This window comes from Delphinapterus leucas, chromosome 11 (assembly GCF_059928025.1).
Source record: "Delphinapterus leucas isolate spDelLeu-1000000601 "Yukka" chromosome 11, BTC_Dleu_Yukka2, whole genome shotgun sequence".
Taxonomy (NCBI): Eukaryota; Metazoa; Chordata; class Mammalia; order Artiodactyla; family Monodontidae; genus Delphinapterus; species Delphinapterus leucas.
The window spans coordinates 30,315,022-30,339,092 of NC_143139.1; the positions used below are offsets into that span (position 1 = coordinate 30,315,022).

Consider the following 24,071-nt stretch of genomic DNA (forward strand, 5'->3'; position numbering starts at 1 on the left):
TCAGTACTTATGATTGGTCTGTCATATTTTCTATTTCTTCTTGGTTCAGTCTTGGAAGATTGTACCTGTCTAAGAATTTGTACATTCCTTCTAGGTTGTCCATTTTCTTGGCATATAGTTGTTTGTAGCAGTGTCTTATGGTCCTTTGTATTTCTGTGGTGTTGGTTGTAACTTCTTTTTCATTGCTAATTTTATTGCTTTGGGTTCCCTCCCCTTTTTCTTTATGAGTCTGGCTAAAGGTTTATCAATTTTGTTTATCTTTTCAAAGGACCAGCTTTTAATTTCATTGATCTTTTCTATTGTTTCTTGGTCTCTATCCCATTTATTTCTGCTCTGATCTTTATGATTTTTTTCCCTTCTACTAACTTTGGGTTTTGTTTGTTCTTCTCTCTGTAGTTGCTTCAGGTGTAAGGTTAGGTTGTTTGAGGTTTTTCTTGTTTCCTGAGGTAAACTTGTATCACTATAAACTTCCCTCTTAGAACTACTTTTAGCAAATAAAATTTTAATCAATTAGAAAATGCACAGATTGTGATTAAAGCTTGAAATATTAAGGTCTAAGGCTATATTATTCATTACCCTTTCTTTCCTTTGAATTGCTAAAGTTATACTAGAGAAGGATAACAGTGATACTAAAATCTCTTGGAAATCTTTTCACCTGTAATGTGGGTTAATGAAACTCAGGTTTCCCGTCTTTAGGAGATGGCATGTAAGAGAATGGGGCTTGAGGATGGAGGGGACCAAGTGTGATAAAGGCAAATGAAAAGGAGCTCTTAAGTATAATCTTAGTTGATAACCTCTCTTGTCTTAATAAGTCTTGTCCATTACTGATGGGCTTGCCTTTCCTTGGGACTTTTTCTGCAACCCATGATCTTTTTGCACTTCTATTTTCACTTTCATCTTCTCTGGTTTTTACATTTTGGCAAACCAAATTATTGTATCTTCTTTCATATAGTCATCACAAGTCATGGACTCATATAGAATGTTTGAACCTCAATTCAACAGAACAGAAAACTGCAGTTTCACTCCACCATCTTTTTCAGCTGAATTATCTTCCAATAGAAATATTACAAAACTAAATTTCATTCCCAGAATAGCACCTAGTCTTCAGAAAGTTGCATATGAAGAGAAGCAGAATGAACAGATATCTTTGGATCACGAGTTCTTAGCATTTTGATATTATTATATTTTTATGATATATTCCTTTCTCTTTTTATAGATTTAAAAATATTAGTTGCGAATTGCTATAGATATAGCTAAAATAAGATATAAATTAAGTGTAATAGTTCCTCAAAGGTCAAAAACTTAATTCTCTGCACTGTAGAAGATTATGAATCCAAAAACTGGAGTGTTCTTTAAAAATCTTTGAAAAAAATCATTTTTTATAAAATTGATAGTGAAATTGAAAATCGTTCAGTGTGTTATATAGTAGTATGATTGTAATCACAGTAAATATCTAGTTGGTGATGTAATGGTGGCCCGGTAGACATGTTATGGAAAGGCTCTTGTGAATAGCAGTACATAATCTCAGTGATATCATAGTAGCCTGTTAAAGTATGAGTTGTGATGGCTTGATTCTTTTTATGATTTGTCAGATAACAACGTTATATGCACTTCAATTATAATTATACAAATATATTTCTATAGAGATGTGTAGTGCTAAAATATTGTTCAATCATTGTGTGCTCTAAAGTAAAAATATGAAAATGTCCAAAATTTAAAATTCTGAAATATGTCTGCCATAGAACATACCAAGGAATGATTTTTTATTAAATTTATATAGAGTTTAAAAATAAAATTATTAAAGATTACTAATGTATAATGATAGGAAAATGGTTGTATAAACACTGTCTTATTAATAGGAATATTTAGTTTGAATTTCTCCCATTTTTAGCATGCAGTAGTTTTATGCCATATTTATGTAGTTATTATTTTTAAATTAATTTATAATTATAAATTTATAAATTATAGTTATATATCATGCTATATTATAGTTATATATAATATATAACATGATTCAATATTATTAAAGTATGTTTTCTGTTTTTCAGAAGAGAGAAAATGAAGTATTATGTTTCAGTGATATGTGTTAGCCTTATTAATTTGAGCACCCAATAATTTTTGAAAGATGCAGTGAAAAACATCCAAGTACCCATTCAGTTTGTATTTTATAAGACTAAAACTTGCATCCTAGATCAGCTTATAACTCATCCTTATTCTGTTAAATAGTTTATAGGCTAGAGAATGAAATACTCTGTAATCTCCTACTTATAGACTGCAGGTTAGTGATTATCTCCAGAGGGGTAAATAATGTTATTCTTAATATGACAGAAGAGAAAAAGAGAGTTTAATGTCCCTGTCCAAGGCATATTGTCACATTGTGACCTTTTAATGAAGTATTTAATAGTTCATTTGGAGGGATTTCAAGAAAAGTGAGAAGAATTAAAATGAAATTATATGATAAAAAAGAAATTGAGTTGAAAAAACATTTTAGAAGAAAAAGTGGTCTGGGGCTCACTTCTCACTTCCCTAGAAAAGTAGTATTTGAGCCCATATATAATATTCCCTTCTCTTTTGATTGTTTCTCACTTCAAGGGATGCACCTTTGTCTCTGCACCTCTGTCACTGTCTCTCTGAGGCTGAGATGTGAGATGTATTATCATACTTTATTTTCAGCTCTCCCTCACTTCAGACCTTTTTTTTTTAAGACTTTCAGTATCTCTTTTTGTCTCCCCCTCTTTTTTTCCTATTTCTGTCACTGATTGTCTTTGGACTTGTCATTTCTATGTTTGATGACTTGTAGATAAATATATACTACAGATATAAACTATTGTTGCTGGATAGATTAGTGCTGGGCCAATATAATATATTTATATGGTACTTTCCACATTAATAAATGGATTATCTCAACTGCTTTTCACAATAGTCTTCCAACACTTTCTCCATTTTGTATTCAATGATATTGATATTTGGAAATATTAAAGTAGCAGTATAAAATTACTCAGTAAATGGAAAAACTGAGATAAGTATAGCTGTTTTCTTGGGAGAGATAATGTATTTTTTGTCAGAGAAATTTAACTTTTATTTACTCAAGATCCTGGTGTACTGGGTATTTTTTTAATTTTTGTTTTTAAATCTCTGAGAAAATGTTTAGCTGACCATAGTATCAACCCTGTTATTTCAATAATTACTCAAATACTGATATTGCTTTCATTGTTATAACAGTATTTATTTTGTTTTCAATTAGGACACAATTACTTTATTTTAGACTAAAATAATACATTTTTGTATATATATGTTCACTTAAATGACATTTGTGATAAATAATTTAACTTGTATATATGTACATTTACCACTTTGGCAGGCTCTTCCTTTCTTTTTGCAGCTCAGTAGTGTTAATTATTCTAATTCCTTGGTTTCTAAATTAAATGAAAGTCAAGATACTTTCAGTCCATCATATGAAACAGCACAATTTGGACCATTACTTGAAAGATTAAACAGGTAAGCAAAGATGTTGAACATAATAAAGAACCTGTAGCATTCTTTCCTTGAATTATTAATTTGACTTTTAATAGATACAAATATTTTTTGTTAGAAATGTAAGCAGACCTAAATATTACTTCTAGAAAAAAACACTATCAGTAAAATGTAGCATTTCACTAAAACACTTATAAGTAATTATTTTCTAATGTGCACATTTACCTTTCATTTATTTATTTTAAAACATATTTGGGACCAAGGTGTTTTGTACCTGTTTTATAATCTCCATGAATTACTTGTTTCTTTTGCTGTGTCGTATCATATTAATTTCTTTTTCATATTTATGATAGTTGATCAGTGTCTTATTTTTATTTTCTAGATGTCTGTATATAAACTCTAGTTATTTGTTTTAAATCCATTGAACTTGTCAAACCAGTTTGAATTACTCTTGGTAATTGTGGTGAGAAACCTTGACTCTGTAATCCTAACCCCAGTCGTCTTCATGTTAGTAAAAGGCAACACTATTCACTCAGCTGCTTAAGCCAAAATAAAAGTTGTCCTCGATTCCTTCCTTTTCTTCATCTTCCAATATACATTTCACCAACAAAGTATTGTCATTTCTGTATTCTGATAAACTTTAAAATTATTTACTTACATTTTCATCTCAAAGGGTTCCATCCCAGTCTAAGCAACCACTGCTTCTTGCCTGGAGAATTGTAATAGCCACAAAACAGTTCTTTTTGTTTTCTCTTTGTCCTGAGATAAATTTTTTTTACAACTTTATTAATGTATAATCAACGTACAACAAAGTGAACTTTTCTGAAATGTGCACTTCAGTAAGTTTTGACCTGTGTTAAAAATAATGAACTTATTTATCATCTCCAGTAGTTTCTTGGGCACCTTTTTAATCGCTTCTTCTGGTCACTTCACATCCCTTACTCCCGTCCCAAGACAACTGCTGATCTGCTTTCTGTCACTATTGATTAGTCTTTAAGTGGCATCATACAATATGTTCTCCCTTTTTTTTGTTTAGCTTTTTTCATTCAGCATAATTGAGATTCATCTATATTGTTTATTATATATATCAATGTCTGTTTCTTTTTATTGCTGAGTAGTATTCCATTGTATGGACATAGCACAATTTATTCATCTGTTGATGGACATTTGGATGTTTTTCTCCCAGTTTTGGCTATTCCAAATAAAGCTACTATGAACATTGATGCTGAAATCTTCGTTTGGACATACGCTTTCATTTATTTTGGGTAAATATCTACAAGTGGAATAGCTGGGTCATATGGTAGGTGTATGTTTAACTTTTCAAGAAACTGACAAACTGTTCTCCCAAGTGATTTGTGTCATTTTTACATTCCCATGAGCAATGATTGAGAGTTCCATTTGCAACACATACTTGACAACACTTGGTACAATCAGTTTTTTTAAATTTACACCATTCTAGTCAACCTGTAATGGTGTCTCATTGGGGTGTTAATTTTGCATTTCCCTAGTGACTAATGATGTTAGCATCTTTTCATGTGCTTCCTAGCCATTTATGTATCTTTGGTGAAATGCTTACCCTTTTCGTTTTCTTAATGGTGTCTTTTTGACACCAAACTTTTTTACAAAGGTTTTAATTTTGATGAAATCACATTTATTAATTTTTTTAATTTATGAATCATGCATATGGTGTCAAAGTTAACAAATCTTTGCCTAAGACAAGGCCAGGAAGATTGTCTCTTATGTTTTCTTCTGTCTTGTAGTTTTCAATCTAATATTTTTTATTTTATTTTATTTTTAAATTTATTTTATTTATTTATTTATTTTTGGCTGTGTTGGTTCTTCATTGCTGTGTGCAGGCTTTCTCTAGTTGCGGCGAGCGGGGGCTACTCTTTGTTGAGGTGCACAGGCTTCTCATTGTGGTGGCTTCTCTTGTTGTGGAGCACAGGCTCTAGGTGCACAGGCTTCAGTAGCTGTGGCACATGGGTTCAGTAGTTGTGACTTGTGAGCTCTAGAGCACAGGCTCAGTAGTTGTGGCGCATGGGCTTAGTTGCTCCGTGGCATATGGGGATCTTCCTGGACCAGGGCTTGAACCCATGTCCCCTGCATTGGCAGGCGGATTCTTAACCACTGCGCCACCAGGTAAGTCCTCAATCTAATTTTTTTTTTTTTTTTTTTTTTTTTGCGGTACGCAGGCCTCTCCCGTTGCGGAGCACAGGCTCCGGACGCGCAGGCTCAGCGGCCATGGCTCACGGGCCCAGCCGCTCCGCGGCATGTGGAATCCTCCCAGACCGGGACATGAACCCACGTCCCCTGCATTGGCAGGCGGACTCTCAACCAGTGTGCCACCAGGGAAGCCCCTCAATCTAATATTTTTGAGTTAATTTTTATGTATGGTGTGAGGTAAGGATTTAATTTCACCATTTGCATTTGTGGAAAGAGAAGAGTAACTTTTCCCCACTGAGTGCTTTGAGACTTTTATTGAAAATTAATTGACCAAAAATATGTTTTGTTTTCCCTGTAATCTCAATTCTGTTTTATTTATCAATCATGTCTATCTTTGTCACACTGTATACTAAAGCTTTAGTATAATTTTTGAAATTGGGACTTGTATTAGTCCTCCAATTTGTTCTTTTTCAAAAGTGTCTTAGGTTGTCTTAGCCCTTTGCATTTTCATATAAGTTTTAGGATCACCCGGTCAGTTTCTGGGGAAAAAAAGAGTTTAATTGGATTTTTATAGGGATTATGTTGAATCTATAGATCAATTTGGGAGAAATTTTAACATTTTAACAATAAAATTAAACAATTTTAACAAAGTGATTCTTCCAATCCATGAGCATGAAATGTTTCTCCTAATCGATTTTTCTGTATGTCATAGGAGCTTTATTCTTAATAGCCCCAAACTTCAACTAACCCAGAAGTCCATTAAGAATAAAATATTATATAATATTCATGTAATGGAATAGTACATGGAAAAGAAAAAGAATGGACTGCTAATATATGTAATAGCAAGCAAGAACATGAATAAATCTCAACACAAAAAGAGAACCATTGTATAATTCAATTTAAATGAAGCTCAAAGACAGGCTAAAATAATGTATAGCAACAGTAATCAGAATGGTGGTTACTTTTGAGAGGTATGGACTTGGAGGGACATGAGAGAGCCTTCCAGTGTGTTTGAAGTGTGATTTTCTTTCTCTCCAGCTTTAATGACATAACTGACAAATAAAAATTATATATATTTAAAGTGTTCACTGTGATGATTTAATATACATACACATTTTGAAATGATTACCACAATCAAGCTAATTAACACATCCATCACCTCACATAGTTATCATTATTGTATGTGTGGTAAGACCACTTAAGATCTACTCTGTTAACAAATTTCCAGTGTAAATACAGTATTAAGAACTATAGTCACCATGCTGTACACTAGATCCCCAGAACTTATTCATCTTATAACTAGAATTTTGTACCCTTTGACCAATATTTCCCATTTCTCCCACTTCCCAGCCCCTGGCAACCACCATTCTACTCTGCATATTTGAGTTTGGCTTTTTAGATTCTACATATAAGTAAGATATACAATATTTGTCTTTCTGTGTCTGACTTTTCACTTAGCAAAATATCCTCCATGTTCTTTCATGTTGTCACAAATAGAAGGATTTTCTTTTTTTTTTTTTTTATTTTGCGGTATGCGGGCCTCTCACCGTTGTGGCCTCTCCTGTTGCGGAGCACAGGCTCCGGACGCGCAGGCTCAGTGGCCATGGCTCACGGGCCCAGCCGCTCCATGGCATATGGGATCTTCCCGGACCGGGGCACAAACCTGTGTCCCCTGCATGAGCAGGTGGACTCTCCACCACTGCGCCACCAGGGAGGCCCAGGATTTTCTTTTTATGGCTGAATAATATTCTATTTTATTTAATCTTCTTTAATTTTTCTCAGTAATTTACAGTAGTTTTCAATGTATAAGCCTCATGGTTATATTGTTAAATTTATTCCTACATATTTAATTCATTTTATGTTGTGATTGGAATTATTTTCTTTTTTTTAAGTTTTATTGAAGTATAGTTGGTTTATACTGTGTTAATTTCTACTGTACAGCAAAGTGACTCAGTTATACACACATACATATATATGTATATATATATACATACACATATATATATATTCTTTTCCATATTCTTTTCCATTATGGTTTATCACAGGATACTGAATATAGTTCCCTGTTCTGTACAGTAGGACCTTGTTGTTTATCCATCCTCTATATAATAGTTTGCCTCTACTAATCCCAAACTCCCAATCCTTCCCTCCCCCCAGCAGCCCCTTGGCAACCACAGGTCTGTTCTCTATGTCTGTGAGCCTGTTTCCGTTTCATATATATGTAAATTTGTGTCATATTTTAGATTCCACATATAAGTGATATCATATGGTATGTCTCTCTCTTTCTGACTTACTTCACTTAGTGTGATAATCTCTAGGTCCATCCATGTTGTTGCAAGTGGCATTATTTTATTCTTTTTTAATGGCTGACTGATATTCCATTACATATATATCTTAATCCATTCATCCATCAGTGGACATTTAGGTTGTTTCCATGTCTTGGCTATTGTAAATAGTGCTGCTATGAATATAGGGGTGCAGGTATCTTTTTGAATTATATTTTTTTCTGGGTATATGCCAGGAAGTGGGATTGCTAGATCATATGGAAACTCTATTTTTAGGTTTTTTGAGGAACCTCCATACTGTTTTCCAGAGTGGCTGTACCAAATTACATTCCTACCAATAGCGTAGGAGGGTTCCCTTTTCTCCACAACCTCTCCAGCATTTATTTGTAGCCTTTTTAATGATGGCCATTCTGAATGGTGTGAGGTTATACTTCATTGTAGTGTTGATTTGCATTTCACTAAGAATTAGCAATGTTGAGCATATTTTCGTGTGCCTATTGGCCATATGTATGTCTTCTTTGGAGAGTTGTCTATTTAGGTCTTCTGCCCATTTTTTGATTGGGTTATTTTTTTGTTGTTACTGAATTGTAGGAGCTGCATGTATATTTTGGAAATTAAGCCCTTGTCAGTTGTATTATTTGCAAATATTTTCTCCTAATCCATAGTTTGTCTTTTCATTTTGCTTATGGTTTCCTTTGCTGTGCAAAAGCTTACAAGTTTGATTAGGTCCCATTTGTTTATTTTTGCTTTTATTTCTATTGCCTTGGGAGACTGACCTAAGAAAATGCTGGTACAATTTATGTCAGAGAATGTTATAACTATGTTCTCTGCTAGGAGTTTTATTGTGTCTTGTCTTATATTTAAGTCTTTAAGCCATTTTGAGTTTATTTTTGTGTATGGTGTGAGGGTGTGTTCTAACTTCATTTATTTACATGTGGCTGTCCAAATTTCCCAATACTACTTGCTGAAGAGACTTGTCTTTTATTGTATATTCTTGCCTCCTTTGTCAAAGATTAATTGTCCATAAGCGTGTGGGTTTATTTCTGGGCTCTCTATTCTGTTCCATTGATCCATATGTCTGTTTTTGTGCCAATACCACACTGTTTTGATTACTGTAGCTTTGTAGTATTGTCTGGAGTCTGGGAGGGTCATGTCTCCTGCTCTGTTCTTTTTCCTCAGGATTGTTTTGGCAATTCTGGGTCTCCCATGGTTCCATATAAATTTTAGGATTATTTGTTCTAGTTCTGTGAGAAGTGTCATGGGTAATTTGATAGAGATAACCTTAAATTTGTAGATTGCTTTGAGTAGTGTGGCCATTTTAACAGTATTAATTCTTCCATTCCAAGAACATGGGATATCTTTCCATTTCTTTGCATTATTTTTAAGATTTCCTTTATTAATGTTTTGTAGTTCTCAACATATGTCTTTCACCTCCTTGGTGAGGTTGATTCCTAAGTTTTGTGTTTTTTTTTATGTGATTTTAAAAGGTATTGATTTTTTTACATTCCCTTTTTGATATTTCATTGTTAGTATAAAGAAATTCAACTGATTTCTGTGTGTTAATCTTGTATCCTGCTACCTTGCTGAATTTATCAATTCTAGTAGTTTTTGTATGGAGTCTTTAGGGTTTTCTATATATAATATCATGCCATCTGCATATAATGACAATTTTACCTCTTCCCTACCAATGTGAATACCTTTTATTTCTTTTTCTTTTCTGATTGCTGTGGCTAGGACTTCCAATACTATGTTGAAGAGAAGTGATGAGCGTGGGCATCCTTGTCTTGGTCCACATTTTAGCGGGAAGGCTTTCAGCTTTTCACCATTGAGTATTATATTGGCTGTGGGTTTGTCATAAAAAGCTTTTATTATGTTGAGATATGTTCCCTCTATACCCACTTTCATAAGGGTTTTTATCATTAATGGATGTTGAATTTTATCAGATGCTTTTTCTGAATCTATTGAGATGATCATGTGGTTTTTATCTTTTCTTTGGTTGATGTGGTGTATCACATTGATTAATTTGCATATGTTGAACCATCCTTGTGACCCTGGGATGAATCCAACTAGGTCATGGTGTATGATCTTTTTTATGTGTTGTTGGATTTGGTTTGCTAATATTTTGTTGAAAATTTTTGCATCTATAGTCATCAAAGATATTGGCCTGTAATTTTCTTTTTACTAAAAAACCAATGGATCAATGATGAAATCAAGGAAGAAATTTAAAAATGCCTTGAGGCAAATGACAATGAAAACACAACCGAACAAAATCTATGAGATGCAGTAAAAGCAGTTCTTAAAGGAAAGTTCGTAGCAGTACAGGTCTTCTTTAAGAAACAAGACAAATGTCAAATAAACAACCTAACCCACCACCTAAAAGAATTAGAAAAAGAAGAACAAATAAAACCTAAAGTTAGCAGAAGAAAGCAGATAATAAAAATCAGAGAGGAAATAAATAAAATGGAGATTAAAAACAATAGAAAAAAATCAGTATAACCAAGAATTGCTTCTTTGAAAGGGTAAACAAAATTGACAAACCTCTGGCCAGGCTCACGAAGAAAAGAGAGAAAACCCAAATAATGAAAATAAGAAATGAAAGGAGAAATCATAACCGATACCACAGAAATACAAAAATCCATAAGAGATTACTATGAACAATTATATGCCAACAAATTTGACAACCTAGAAGAAATGGACAACTTTCTAGAAACATACAGCTTGTCAAGACTGAGTCAAGAAGAAAATGATAACTTGAACAGACCAATCACTAGAAATGAAATAAAATCTGTAATTAAAAATACAAAAACAAGAAACAACTCCCTACAAACATAAGTCCAGGGCCAGATGGCTTCACAGGTGAATTCTACCAAACATACAAAGAAGAACTTGTACTGATCCTTCTCAAACTCTTCCAAAAGATTGAAGAGGAAGGAACACTCCCAAAGACATTCTATGAAGCCATCACCATCACTCTGATACCAAAACCAGACAAAGACACTACCAGAAAAGAAAATTACAGGCCAATATCTTTGCAATTATTTTGTTAATATTATTTTTGGATTATTCATTGCTAGTATATAGTTATACAATTTTGTATATTGAAATTGTATCCTTTGACCTTGCTGTATTATTAGTTCTACTAGTAGTTTTATGAGTTCTTTAGGATTTTCGCCGTATTGGATTATGCTGTCTATAAATATAGATATTTTTACCTTTCCCCTTTCAATCTGAATGCCTTTTGCTTCTTTTTGTTGCCTGACTGCAGTGACTTGAACCTCTAATACAGTGCTGAATAGCAGTGGCAAGAGTGAGCATGTTTACATTGTTCCGAGTCTTAGGGAAAAGCATTTAGCCTTTCACTATTAAGAATGATATTAGCTTTAGGTTTTTTGTAGGTGCCCTTTGTCAGGTTGCCCTCTATTCCTAGTTTATTGAAACTTTTTATCATGGATTTTTGCCAAATGCTCATTCTGTGTCCCTTGAGATTATCATGTAGTTTTTTTTCCCTTTATTAATATATATATTACCTTATTTTCAAATGTTAAACCACCTTTCCTTCCTGCGATAAAGGCTGCTTAATTATGTTACAGAACCCATTTTGTAAAATGCTGGATTTATTTTGCTAATTTTTTAATGATTTTTACATCTACATTCATGAGAAATATTGGTCTGAATTTTTATTTTCTTGTGATGTCTTTGTCTGGCTTTGGTAACAGAGTAATACTTCTGGCTTCATAGAACAAGTTGGAAAGCCTTTCCTCCTCTATTTAATGGAAGAATTTGTGGAGGACTGGTTATTTCTTCTTTAAGTATTTTTGCACCTGGCCTTTTCTTAGTGGGAAGACATTTAACTAATAATTCTTTTTATTTTTAGTTGTTATAGGTCTAATCAGATTTTAAAATTTCTTCTTGAGTACTTTGTGTTAATGTGTGTTTTTATAGGAATTCATCCATTTCATCTAAGTTGTATAATTTGTTTGCATAAAGTTGTTCATAGTAGTCCCTTGAAGTCCTTTTAATTTCTATAAGGTAAGTGTTGATATCCTTGTTTAACCTGTTTAATTCCAGATCTGTGTCTTTTCTACTTTTTTTCTTGGTCAGTATAACTAAAGATTTGCTAATTTTATTTGCTAAGTTTTGAGTTTCATCAGTTTTCTCTATTTTTTTTTCTATTCCATTTCTGCCCTAATGTTTATCATTTTCTTTTTCTACTTACTTTGGATTTAGTTTGGCCTCCTTTTTTTTCTAGTTTCTTAAGGTGTAAGCTTAACTTATTGATTTGATATTTTTCTTCTCTTCTAATATAGACATTTAAATCTGTAAAGCAGTGCTTAGAGGTCAACCAATGATTAGTTGAAGGTTGTGTTTAAACACCTTGAGCTAATAAGACTTCCTCCTGGGCATAAGACCTTACATTCAGCCAGGTATGAGTGGATACCTCACATTCAGCCAGGATGAGTGTTATTTTTCAAAGACATTTTGAAAAATGTCTTTGAGTGACATTGTTTCCAACTAGAAGTTTGCTGTCGTTCTTATCTTAATATCTGTGTATATATAATATATAATTTTCTCTGTTTTTAAGATTCTTTTATCGTGGATTCTCTACCACGGATTTTTTGCAGTGGATTTCTCTCCATTAGGATTAGGATGTTTGTTTTCTATTTCTTGTATTTGGACTGTGTTGAGCGTCTTGGATCTGTGGACTTCTTATTGTTTTTACAAAATTTGGAAAAAATTCAGTCATTAATTTTTCAAATATTTTTTACATATTTTTTCTGATTGCTCTCTCCTGTGTGTGTTCACAGCCTTATACATGTTTGCAGCTTTCCAGACCTCCAGTGATGGCTGAGAGTTTATGAAAGCGTATTTGTTTTCTAGATCTCTCCATGAAATTTCTTGATCGTTTTTTGCTTTCTCCAAGTATTATAGCCTTAGGCAGCTGCAATGTTAGCCTATCCTGATGGTCTGCCACCAAGATAATGATCGATTTTGACAAATTCCCTGTTCATGGGGCTCCCCCATACCCACCTCCAAACTGCCTAGCCTTGGTAGTGCTACCAGCCATGGAGCGGGGGATGGAGGGAAGCAGCCCAAGGCTAAAACTCCACAGACTACCACTTTTCCTACTAAGGTTTAGTAGTTTTACCTCCTTCTCAGTTTATTGTATACCTTTGGTCACTCCCCAGATTCTGAAATAGTTTTTTTTGCAAATGTTATTTGGTTCTGTTGTTGCTTAGAGTGGGGAAGAATTTGCCAAGTTTCTCTATCAATTCCAGAGGTCCTGCTCCTCATCGATTAATTTTTTTAATGTTAAATCAGTCTTGTGTTCCTGAGATAAACCCCACTTGGTCACAGCATGCTATCCTGGTTATGCATTCTTGGATTTGATTTGCTAATATTTTGTTAGGAATTTTTGAAAGATATTGTTTTCTAGGTTTCTTTTTATTTTAATATCTTGGTCTGATTTTGATATCAGCCTAATGCCAATGTCATAGAATGAGTTGGGAAGTAACCCCTCCTATGTAATTTTCTGAAAGTTTGTGTAGCTTTGGTATAATTTACTCCTTAAATGTCTGGCAGAGTTCATCACTGAGGAGTTCTTTTTGTGGGAATGTTTATTTTTTACTCTAAATTTCATTTCTTACTAGATACAGGCTAGTCAGATTATTTTTAGTGAGATTTGATAATTTGTATTGAATAAAAAAAGTATTCATTTAATCTGTTGTAGAATTTATTGACTTCAAGTTATTCATAATATCCCCTTACAATGCATTTAACATCTTTAACATCTGTAGTGATATCTTTTCTCTCATTGATAATCCTCTCCTTTTTTTCTCCTGATTATTCTGATTAGGGACTGGCCAAGTTTACTTATCTTCTAAACGAATTAACTTTCAATTTCACATATTTCTTATTTTTCTAGTATTCATTTCATTGAATTCTGCTTTTATTTCCCTTTGTCTTTAATTTGGATTTAATTTGCTCTTTTTTTTTCTGGTTTCTTAAGGTGAAAGCTGAGGTCATTGATTTGAGACCATTTTTTCTTTTCTGTGTGTGTGTTTGTGTGTGTGTGTGTGTGTGTTTAGTGCTATCAGTTTCCCATTAACCACTGCTTTTGCTATATCCTACAGGTTTGATATGTTTTGTTTTAATTTTCATTCAGTTAAAAAAATTATAATTTTCCTTTTGATTTCATTTACAATCCATTAATTATTTAGAAGTTTGTTGTTTGGTTCCTAGAAACCTCAAGGCTTTTCTGTTATCTTTCTAAATTAATTATATTGTGGACAAGGAAGATGCTTTATGTGATTTGAATCCTTTCAAATTTATTGAGATGTATTACTGTTAAGAATATCATTTACATTTAATGTGACAATTGATATGGTTGGGTTTAAGTCTGTTCTCTTGCTAGTTGTTTTTTATTTGTCCCATATAATTTTGTTCCCCTTCCCTCTTTTTCTGCCTTTTGAGTATTTTCTATGACTTAATTTATCCCTTTTGTTGGCTTATTAGATATAACTCTGTTTTTTGTTTTTCAGTGATTGCTTTAGATTTTATAGTATATATTTAATTTATCATGGACTGTCTTCAAATATAATATGAGACTTATAATGGTATGCTTCTGTTTCTTTCCTTTAGCCTTTGTGTTGTTGTATTCATACATTTTACTTATATATATGTTATAAATCCATTATTCTTTTTGTTTTAGAGAGAGTTAAAAAATAAGAAAACAATTTTTATATTCAGTTCAAATTTATCTTTTTTGGTGGTCTTCATTATTTTGTGCAGCTCTAGATTTACATCTGGTGACATCTTCCTTCTGTTTAAAAGACTTTCTTTAACATTTTTTATAGTGTGGGTCTGCTGGTGATTAATTCATCTCATATATTTTTAAGTCTTTATTGTTCTCTTCTTTTTGAAAAATGTCTTTGAGTACCATTGTTTCCAACTAGAAGTTTGCTGTCATTCTTATCTTAATAATCTGTGTATATATAATATACAATTTTCTCTGTTTTTAAGATTTTTCATGGTGGATTCTCTACCACAGATTTTCTACTGTGGATTTCTCTCCATTAGGATTAGGATGTTTGTTTCCTATTTCTTGTGTTTGGGCTGTGTTGAGCTTCTTGGATCTGTGGACTTATTGTTTTTACAAAGTTTGGAAAAAATTCAGTCATTAATTTTTCAAATATTTTTTCTGATTCCTCTCCTCTCTTCTTTGGGATCCCAAATAATATGTAAAGTAGTCCAACTGAAGTTCTGTAACAGTTTGCTGATGCTCTATTCATTTTCCATTTTTTTCCTCTCCTTTCATTTTATATATATTGTTAGATCTTCAAATTCACTAATTGTATCTTCTTTGGTATCTAATACTGGTAAATTTATTCAGTGTATTTTTCATCTCTAGAAATTTGATTTAACTCTTTATTTTCCTTGTATCTATTCAATATACTCAATCTTTCCTTTAGCTTCTTGAATATAGGGAACACAGGATAACTCTCTTAATGTCCTTGTCTATAAATTATATCATTTTGTGTCATTTCTTAGTCTATTTCTAATAACTGATTTTCCTCCTCATTACAGATTGTAACTTTCTGCTTCTTTGCATTCTTGCGCATTTTGTTTAGATTCTATACATTGTGAATTATCTTTTTGGTTTCTGGAAATCTTGTAATCCTATAGATCGTCTTAAGCTTAGTTCTGGGATACAGTTCAGTTACTTGGAAGTAGTATGATTTTATTGAGGGTTGCTTTAAACTTTGTTAAGCAGGACCAAATACACCTTCAGTCTGTGGTTAATTTGCCCTCTGCTGAGGCCATACTCTTCTGAGTCCTCTCCAATTTCCTTTGAATTACAAGGTTTTCCACTCTGGTTGATGAGAACACAAAATTTTCCCATCTTTGTGTGAGTTCCTGGAATTGTTCCATCTTCTCATGTTGGGTGGTTCTTTTCCCAGCCTTGACTAATTGCTTCATATGTATGTGCTGGTCAGTACTTGGTTAAAGATTTGAGAACTCTCTGTAGATCTCTGGAGCTTCCTTTTTTTGAAACACACTCCTTCATGGTACTCTGCCCTGTGAACTCTATTTTCTATAGTCTCCCTGAACCCCCAGCCCTATTTCCTCAAGAAGGGTAATCTGTGGGCTCTGACTAGGTTTCCCCTCCAAGTATTCAAGTATTCTGTGGCTTGGATACACTCTCAAGGTAGTAAGCTAGGAGCAGTTATAGGGTTCATTTGATTTGTTTTCTCTCTTTCAGGGATCATTATCCTGTTCTACCTGATGGCCCATGTCTGAAAATTATTGTCTCATGTATTTTGTCTAGTTTTTTAATTTGGTCAGTTGGGAGGATAAATCTGGTTCTTTTTACTTCACTTGGGTAGTCAGAAGACCTGAAATTCATAAGCACCCAGCAATCAGACTGATATTTTCCAAGGCAGAAGGCAGTCGATTTTACTTTTCTACTTGGAACCTTTCAATGTTTTTTATTGGTCTTTTCAGAAATAAAGCTCTGCATGATTTTTGGCCCTTTTGTACCTTTTAAGCCTTAAGTCATAAGTTTTCTTTTACTGATTCTAATCTAGCTTTATTCCTCCTCTTTTCATTTCCCAAACATGCTGCAGACCTTGCATTTGTTATTATTCCATTCCCCAGGGTGTGCTTACTCCTTTCTTCACATGTCTAATCATTCTGTACTTTTAGCTTATTTATCACTTCCTTATTAGGGACTTTCCTGACCAAACTATCTGAAACATGACCTCCAACATGTTATTCCATCACGTGATTTTGTAGCACTTGTAAAGGCACTATAATTATCTTTATTTGTTTAATTATTTATTTCTTTTATTCATTGTACTTATTAATGGCTAATTATCTTATTTGTTTAATATATTTGTTCACTAGAATATAAGCTGTATTGTCTCCTTACCACATAGTAGGCATACATTAAATTTCTGTTGAATACTCTTTATTTAGATAATAAATTTATTCCTATTTTTATACATAATTTTCATGAATTTTATATTTATCTATAAGAAAAATTAAATTGTTAAAGAAACTGGATGGATTTATCTTAATAAGACTTAAAAATTTTTAGCATCATGTCTCTCATTTGTACAAGTAACAATTCTTCCCAACATTTGGTCCCCAACTCAAATGCCACCTGCCTGGTTTTTCTCAATCAAAAGAATTTCTATGTACTATAGTGACAATTTACTGTAGGATAGCACTTTTCACTGTCTAATTTTTTCTTGCCTCTTCTAGGCTATTTCTTGTGAGCAATGACTGTGCACTCTACACTTCTGTATTGCCCACATCTTTTGAGTTAGTGATTATCCTGAGTCTGAATGCTTAAGATACCCTATTAAAATGATGATTTACATTTTGTAGTATGCTTTCTAACTTACTAAGTGCTTTTAAATTTATTTTCTCATTTAGAGTAATAGAAATTTCTCTGGTGTTAATGGTGTATATTATTGCATACTATAGGTTATGCCTTTTGGTAATAACAGAGTAGCATTTTTCTGCCCAAAATACCAATAAGACCCATATTGAGAAATAATGTAGGATCATGATCTGTGTGCATTCATGGACAAAACATCTCTCTCTCCTTAATACCAAACTGAAATATTTTATCTCTCTGTCCCCAACACATGGCGCACTGCCTAGAACAGAGTAGGTGTACTTGCTCATTAAATATTTAATAAATTAATTACAAATAAAATTGGAACTCAATCAGAGTTTCAGCAGTCTGTGTTTTTTCTAAATTTCTTTGGTACCTCCAATCTCTGGAACAAAACCAACCCCAAGTAAATTTGTAGATAGTCAAAGGCAACAAAATTCATAATACCTTGATTTCTAATTACTTTCCATGATAACTTTGATTCTTTAATACAAATTGGACATAACTTAGAATTATGATTTATAATAATTTATAATAATTATGCATTAGAAGGGAATTTGCAAGCTATCTGGTCTAACATTTTCATCTAATCCATCTTATCTCTTGGCTTTATTACTTACGTATGCATTTGTAGTTATATTGCTCTTCCTTGGGAACTTCAGAGATAGTTTGTTAGTTTGAGTTCCTTGTTAGGTTGAGAAATATCTGATTTAATGTTCTCATAACAATTTTATTTGACATTTTAACACTAAGGGTAATTATTTTCTCTGAACAGTCTTCAAGGTGTCTTTCTCTGGTTAAATGGAGTGGCATTTATGTACAGTGTTTGCCTAGGTAATTCTCTAGACGTTATTATGGAAGACACTATAGATTGGTCATATTTTGTTTTGTTAATAAAACAGTAAATTGAACCACATACTAGTTTTTCATGTTGCAGTACTAAACTAAGTGTAGATTATTTTTATACTCACTAAGATATTAGAAGAGGATATTAACACATTTCCACCCAAAGCAGTATTATTTATTTAAATTTAAAAAATGTAAACATGGTCCACTTAAATGTTAGCAGCTACTCAATATGTTCTGTAAGATTTAACTTCACGTGTTTCTAAATGAGGGTGCTCTATGCTTTTCTTGCTAAATATGTTTTTATTTATCCTAAAGTCCAGAAAATAGAAATTTCCTTACTAGGAGACCTGCTATAGTTGTAGGTGAATATTGTGGAAGCATGGATGAAAGACAGTCAGATTTCATTACTGAAAAAAATTCATTACAACATATTTGGGGAGAAAATAGAAAAAAGTTTTCTAATGAAGATATGAACCAGCCAACCCCAAGCCTTCTATCAGATAACTGTGACTCTTTTATTAGTGAAAATATGATCAACTTATTAAACATAGATCAACAGAAGATAAAGAAAACCTTTGACAAGTGTCGTTATGACAGTGCAGTCATTAGTTCTGATAAAAACCATTTCACTGATAGATGCATTAGAAGTATTTTTACAGATCCAGAGTTGACTTCTAGTAATTCTACTTTTAATAAATCAAGTTTTCCAGAAAAGTGTCGACCAAACAAGAATTGTCAGAAAGAGTACAACAATAATGAAAGAAATAATTTTAGTACATCTTTTGAGAAGGATTGTTACCCAGCCAACTCTGATAAAAAAGGTTGGTGTTATAGATGGAAAGTGTAATAATCTATTGGGGCTTTTTGTTTGTTTGTTTTCAGTTTTAATGAATATCCGTGTGTGTGTGTGTGTGTGTGTGTGTGTGTGTGTGTTTGGAGGAACATGAAATTAAAAATAGAATGACATTCTATTATATGACATTGTGGACCAGTGGCATCCCTCTATATGGGTCATGCTAATAAGCTTCAAATTAAAAAATAGAAATCGTCTATGCTAAAGTTTTATTTCAATGCATACTTTTATTTTTAAAGGAAAATTTGAAAGTGATTACCAAGAGAAGACATCCCAGAAAAAAAATCAGAAATATTCAGTGAACCATATGTAAGTTTTTAGGTAAATTTGGGGAATGCAAATTGGGATCTAATATAATGCATGTTTAAGGATTAAACTGATACAAAGTGAGGTAGGCATAATGCTGTCTGAGGGTGGGCAGACTGGCCTCAAAAATCAATTGTCAGACCTTGGTAATATCACCCTAGTTGAGAGTTTGGTCCTCATATTCACCAGTGCAAAAATATCTTCTTATCTGAATCATAGTGTTAATTAGATTTGAGAAAACTGACTTATGTGTTCAGGAAATTTATTTACCCACCAGAATGTCAATTTATTAATTTACAATAAGAAATAGAAAGGTGACATATATAGGAATGCTTACTGGCATAATTTTCTTACTGAATATTTTCTACCTTTTGACAGCTTGCCATGGGAAGGTTGCTTGGTTAATATAGAATCAGAACAAGGGAGTAATAGAATTCAAATGTTAATGGCATAAACAAGCATATCAACAATGTATGGGACTGACATTATAGGAAATTAAAGAAAACTTGTTTCAGAATATACCTTTCTCAGTAATAATTATGATTTAATCAAATCTTCGTAATTGAAAATCATGAATTAGAATAGATTTTTATTTTGGAAGTACTTTCTTATGGAAATATGTAAAATATCTATAATACAAAGAATTATTAGATGCCATTTTTATGGCATTGGCACAACAAATTAATTAAAAAATAGATTCACCACTTATTTAATAAAATCAACAACTTAGGTTTTTGTTGTCAAACCTCCAAATATTCAGAAACTTATGAATGAAAAACAGGATGTTAAAACTTGAATTTTAAAACATATTTTATGAAAGTGATTTAGAACATGGCTTCCAAACCTGTGTGAAGATCCTCATCACTTGAGGTTTTTTTTTTTCCTAATAAATTTATTTATTTTTGGCTGCATTGGGTCTTCATTGCTGCACGTGGGCTTTCTCTAGTTGCGGTGAGCAGGGGCTTCTCTTCGTTGCAGTGCGCAGGCTTCTCACTGTGGTGGCTTCTCTTGTTGCAGAGCATGGGCTCTAGGCATGAGGGCTTCAGTAGTTGTGGCTTGTGGGCTCTAAAGCGCAAGCTTAGTAGTTGTGGCACATGGGTTTAGCTGCTCTGTGGCATGTGGGATCTTCCTAGACCAGGGATCGAACCCATGTCCCCTGCATTGGCAGGTGGATTCTTAAACACTGCGCCACCAGGGAAACCCAAGGGGTGATTTTAAAATACAAAATATCAAGTTTGACCTACACAAAATAAATAGGCTCCTTAAGATAGAGCTTATGAATCCTTATCTTTTAAAAAACTTCTCTTATAATTCTGATCTTTAACCAACTTTGGGAATCATAATTTAGAACAATAATTTTCAGAGGGAATAAAACACACTCTAATACTGTCTTATTAAAACCCTTAGGGGTAATATTCCTTTGGAAGAATTGTGTTCTAAGCAATCATGGGACTTCGGAATTGGTGAGGTAAAGTACATCTTACATTATCTTTCCAATTAAGTAAGTTGTATTATCATGTCTTATTTTAGTATTTAAAATTTACTTTGATTTAAGGTTAGCTCTTTCTGAAAATTTTCTTTTTAGGGTAACTTTTTTTAATATATTTTTTTACTCTGGGGAAATTATAGCTTAGATTGAGAAATTAAATTAACAACATTTCAGAAACTGTAATGTGCCTTATTTTAGTCAAACCAATATAAATGCATTTAACGTTCTCTCTCTAAGTCCTATAAAATTTATTCCAAGATGAAATTTCTTTAGGTTTAATTGTGTTACAGGTGAAAATAGTTATATATTTAAGAATACTAAAACATATATAAACACTGGTTACCTAAGTTGTAATTCCTGCTCATAATAAGGGTGTATGATTCAGTCATTCAAAAAACAATACACATTCTTTTCAAGAGCGCATGGGACATTCTCTAGGATAGGTCACATACTAGGACACGAAACAATAAACAGTTAAGGAACAAGCACAAAGATGTAAAATATAGCATAAAAAACCCACAAAATGTAAGAGAAGGGAGTAAAAAATGTAGATATTTTAAAATGTGTTTGAAATTAAATGACTATCAGTTTAAAACAAGTACAGTAAGTCCCCTACATATGAACCTTCAAGTTGAGAACATTCAAAGATGCAAATATGCATTCACATGTCCAATCACATAAATTAATTCATGTGTCTGGCATACATTGTTACATGTATGCGTCTTCTAAAAGTGGTTGTGCTTTTGTGTACTTTACAGTACGGTATAGAGTATAGTAGTACAGTGTCTTTATTTCAAGCCCAGGCTGTCTGGAAGCAAGCATAAAAGCAGTGGTGATGTAGCAGGTACTGCTAAGAAGCACCAATTGATAACAATAGAATTGAAAGCCCAGAGAAAGGATGAAGAGAGAAAAGAGGAAGAAGAAGTAACTGAAGAACCAAAGAGATTCACAATGCAGGAAATTTGGTAAGGGATTTTCTTTATTTGAGGAGGCACTATTAGTTTTTGAGGCACAGGACCCAAACTTAGTACATGAAAGTTGCAGCAGCCGTTCAGAATGCAATCCAGTGCTACTGTGTCATCTATGATGAGAAAAAAAGAGCTACTACCCCCCAGAAATCACTGGGTCTTTTGTTCAAGAGGGTAGATAGAATTGAATCCAGCAAGGAACCAGAACTTTTGTCATCAATGTCAGGCATGTGTAAAATTGCAGCTTGCCCTCCATCTCTCATTGCTGATGATCCTTCAGCTCTACCATCTCCCACCTCCTCTCCCTCCTCCAGCCAGTAATTATTCTTGCCTGTTCACTTGATACCAGCCCCTGTATGCCAGCTGTTGTACTGTACTACTGTACTTTTTAAGGTACTGTACTGTAAGATTAAAAATATTTTCTTTACTTTTGTGTTTGTTTGCTTTTTATGTATTATTTGTGTGAAAAGTTTTATAAGCCTATTACAGTACAGTACTATATAGCTCATTGTGTTAGTTGGGTACCCAGGCTAACTTTGTTGAACTTACAAACAAATTGGACTTATGAACGTGCTCTCAGAACAGAACTCATTCGTCTGTAGGGGACTTACTGTAGATATAATTATCGGTCAACATATGTGATCCTCGTGGAAACCACAAGTCAAAAGCCTATAATAGCTACACAAAAAGCAAATAGCAAGGAAACCAAGGAATTACTAAAGAAACTCATGAAACCACAATGTTAGAAACAAAAAGAAAAAATGAACAGAGAAGAACTACAGAAACAACTGGAAAACAAGTGATAAAGTGGCCATAAGTACATACCTATCAATAATTACTTTAAATGTCAGTGTTTGATCAAAAGACATAGGGTGGCTGATTGGGTAAAAACCAAGACCCTCAATATGCTGCTTACAGGAGACTTTAGGGCAAAAGACACGTACAGAATAAAAGTGAGGGGATGGAAAATGATACTTCATGCAAATGGAAACAACAAGAAAGTGGGAATAGCAATACTCATATCAGACAAAAGAGACTTCACAACAAAGGATATAACAAAAGACAAAGAAGGGTATTATATAATGATAAAGGGATCAAACAAGAAGAGGATATTATACTTGTTAACATATTTGTACCCAAAACAGGAGCACCTAAATATATAAATCAAATACTAACACTTAAAGGAAGAAAGGGACAATAATATAATAATAGTAGGGGACTTTAACACCTAACTGACATCAATGGACAGATTATCCATACAGAAAATCAATAAAGGAAGAGTGATCTTAAGGACACACTAGACCAGTTAAACTTAGTAGATATCTATGGGACAGTACATCCAAAAACAACAGAATACACATTCCTTTCAATTGAACACAGAACATTCTCCAGGATAGATCACATACTAGACCACAAAACAAGCCTCAGCAAATTTAAGAGGATAGAAATTGCATCAAGCATTTTTTTCAGAACACAACTGTATGAAACTAGAAATCAACTACAGAAAGAAAAATGGGAAAAGAACAAACACGTGAAGACTAAATGACATGCTACTGAAAAGCAAATGGATCAACAATGAAATCAAAAAGGAAATCAGAAAGTACCTTGAGACAAATAAAAATGGAAACAAAACTTTTCAAAATACATGGGATATTGCAAAGTCAGTTCTAAGAAGGAAGTTTATAGCGATATAGGACTTCTTCAGGAAACAAGAAAAATCTCAAACAGCCTACCACCTAAAAGAATTAGAAAAAGAAAAACAGAGATCAAAGTCAGCAGAAGGAAAGAAATAATAAAGATCAGAGAGGAAATAGAGATAAAAAACAATGGAGGGCTTCCCTGGTGGCGCAGTGGTTGAGAGTCCGCCTGCCGATGCAGGGGGTACGGGTTCGTGCCCCGGTCTGGGAAGATCCCACATGCCGCGGAGCAGCTGGGCCCGTGAGCCATGGCCGCTGAGCCTGCGCGTCCGGAGCCTGTGCTCCGCAACGGGAGAGGCCACAACAGTGAGAGGCCCGCGTACCGCAAAAACAAAAACAAAAACCATGGAAAAGATCAATTAAACTAAGAGCTATTTTTCTGAAAAGATAAACAAAATTGATAAACATTTAGCTGGGTTCACCAAGAAGAAAAGAGAGAAGACTGAAATAAACAAAATAAGAAATGAAACAGGAGAAATAAAAACTGATACCACAGAGATATAAAGAAATTATAAGAGAATTCTCTGAACAGTTATATGCCAACAAATTGGACAACCTCGAAGAAAGGACAAATTTCTAGAAAC

At 33.3% G+C, this 24,071-nt stretch overlaps 1 protein-coding gene across 1 annotated transcript in view; it reads left to right on the top strand.

Annotated features, from left to right (window-relative positions):
- The first annotated feature begins 952 nt into the window (after window positions 1-952).
- The window catches only part of REDIC1 (regulator of DNA class I crossover intermediates 1), a 61,239-nt gene continuing 38,120 nt past the window's right edge, over window positions 953-24,071 (top strand). Inside the window, 5 exon segments of the mRNA XM_089920535.1 lie at window positions 953-1,158; window positions 3,391-3,498; window positions 18,490-18,995; window positions 19,267-19,336; window positions 20,741-20,801. Coding sequence (XP_089776661.1) covers window positions 965-1,158; window positions 3,391-3,498; window positions 18,490-18,995; window positions 19,267-19,336; window positions 20,741-20,801 — 939 coding nt within the window. The 5' untranslated portion in view covers window positions 953-964.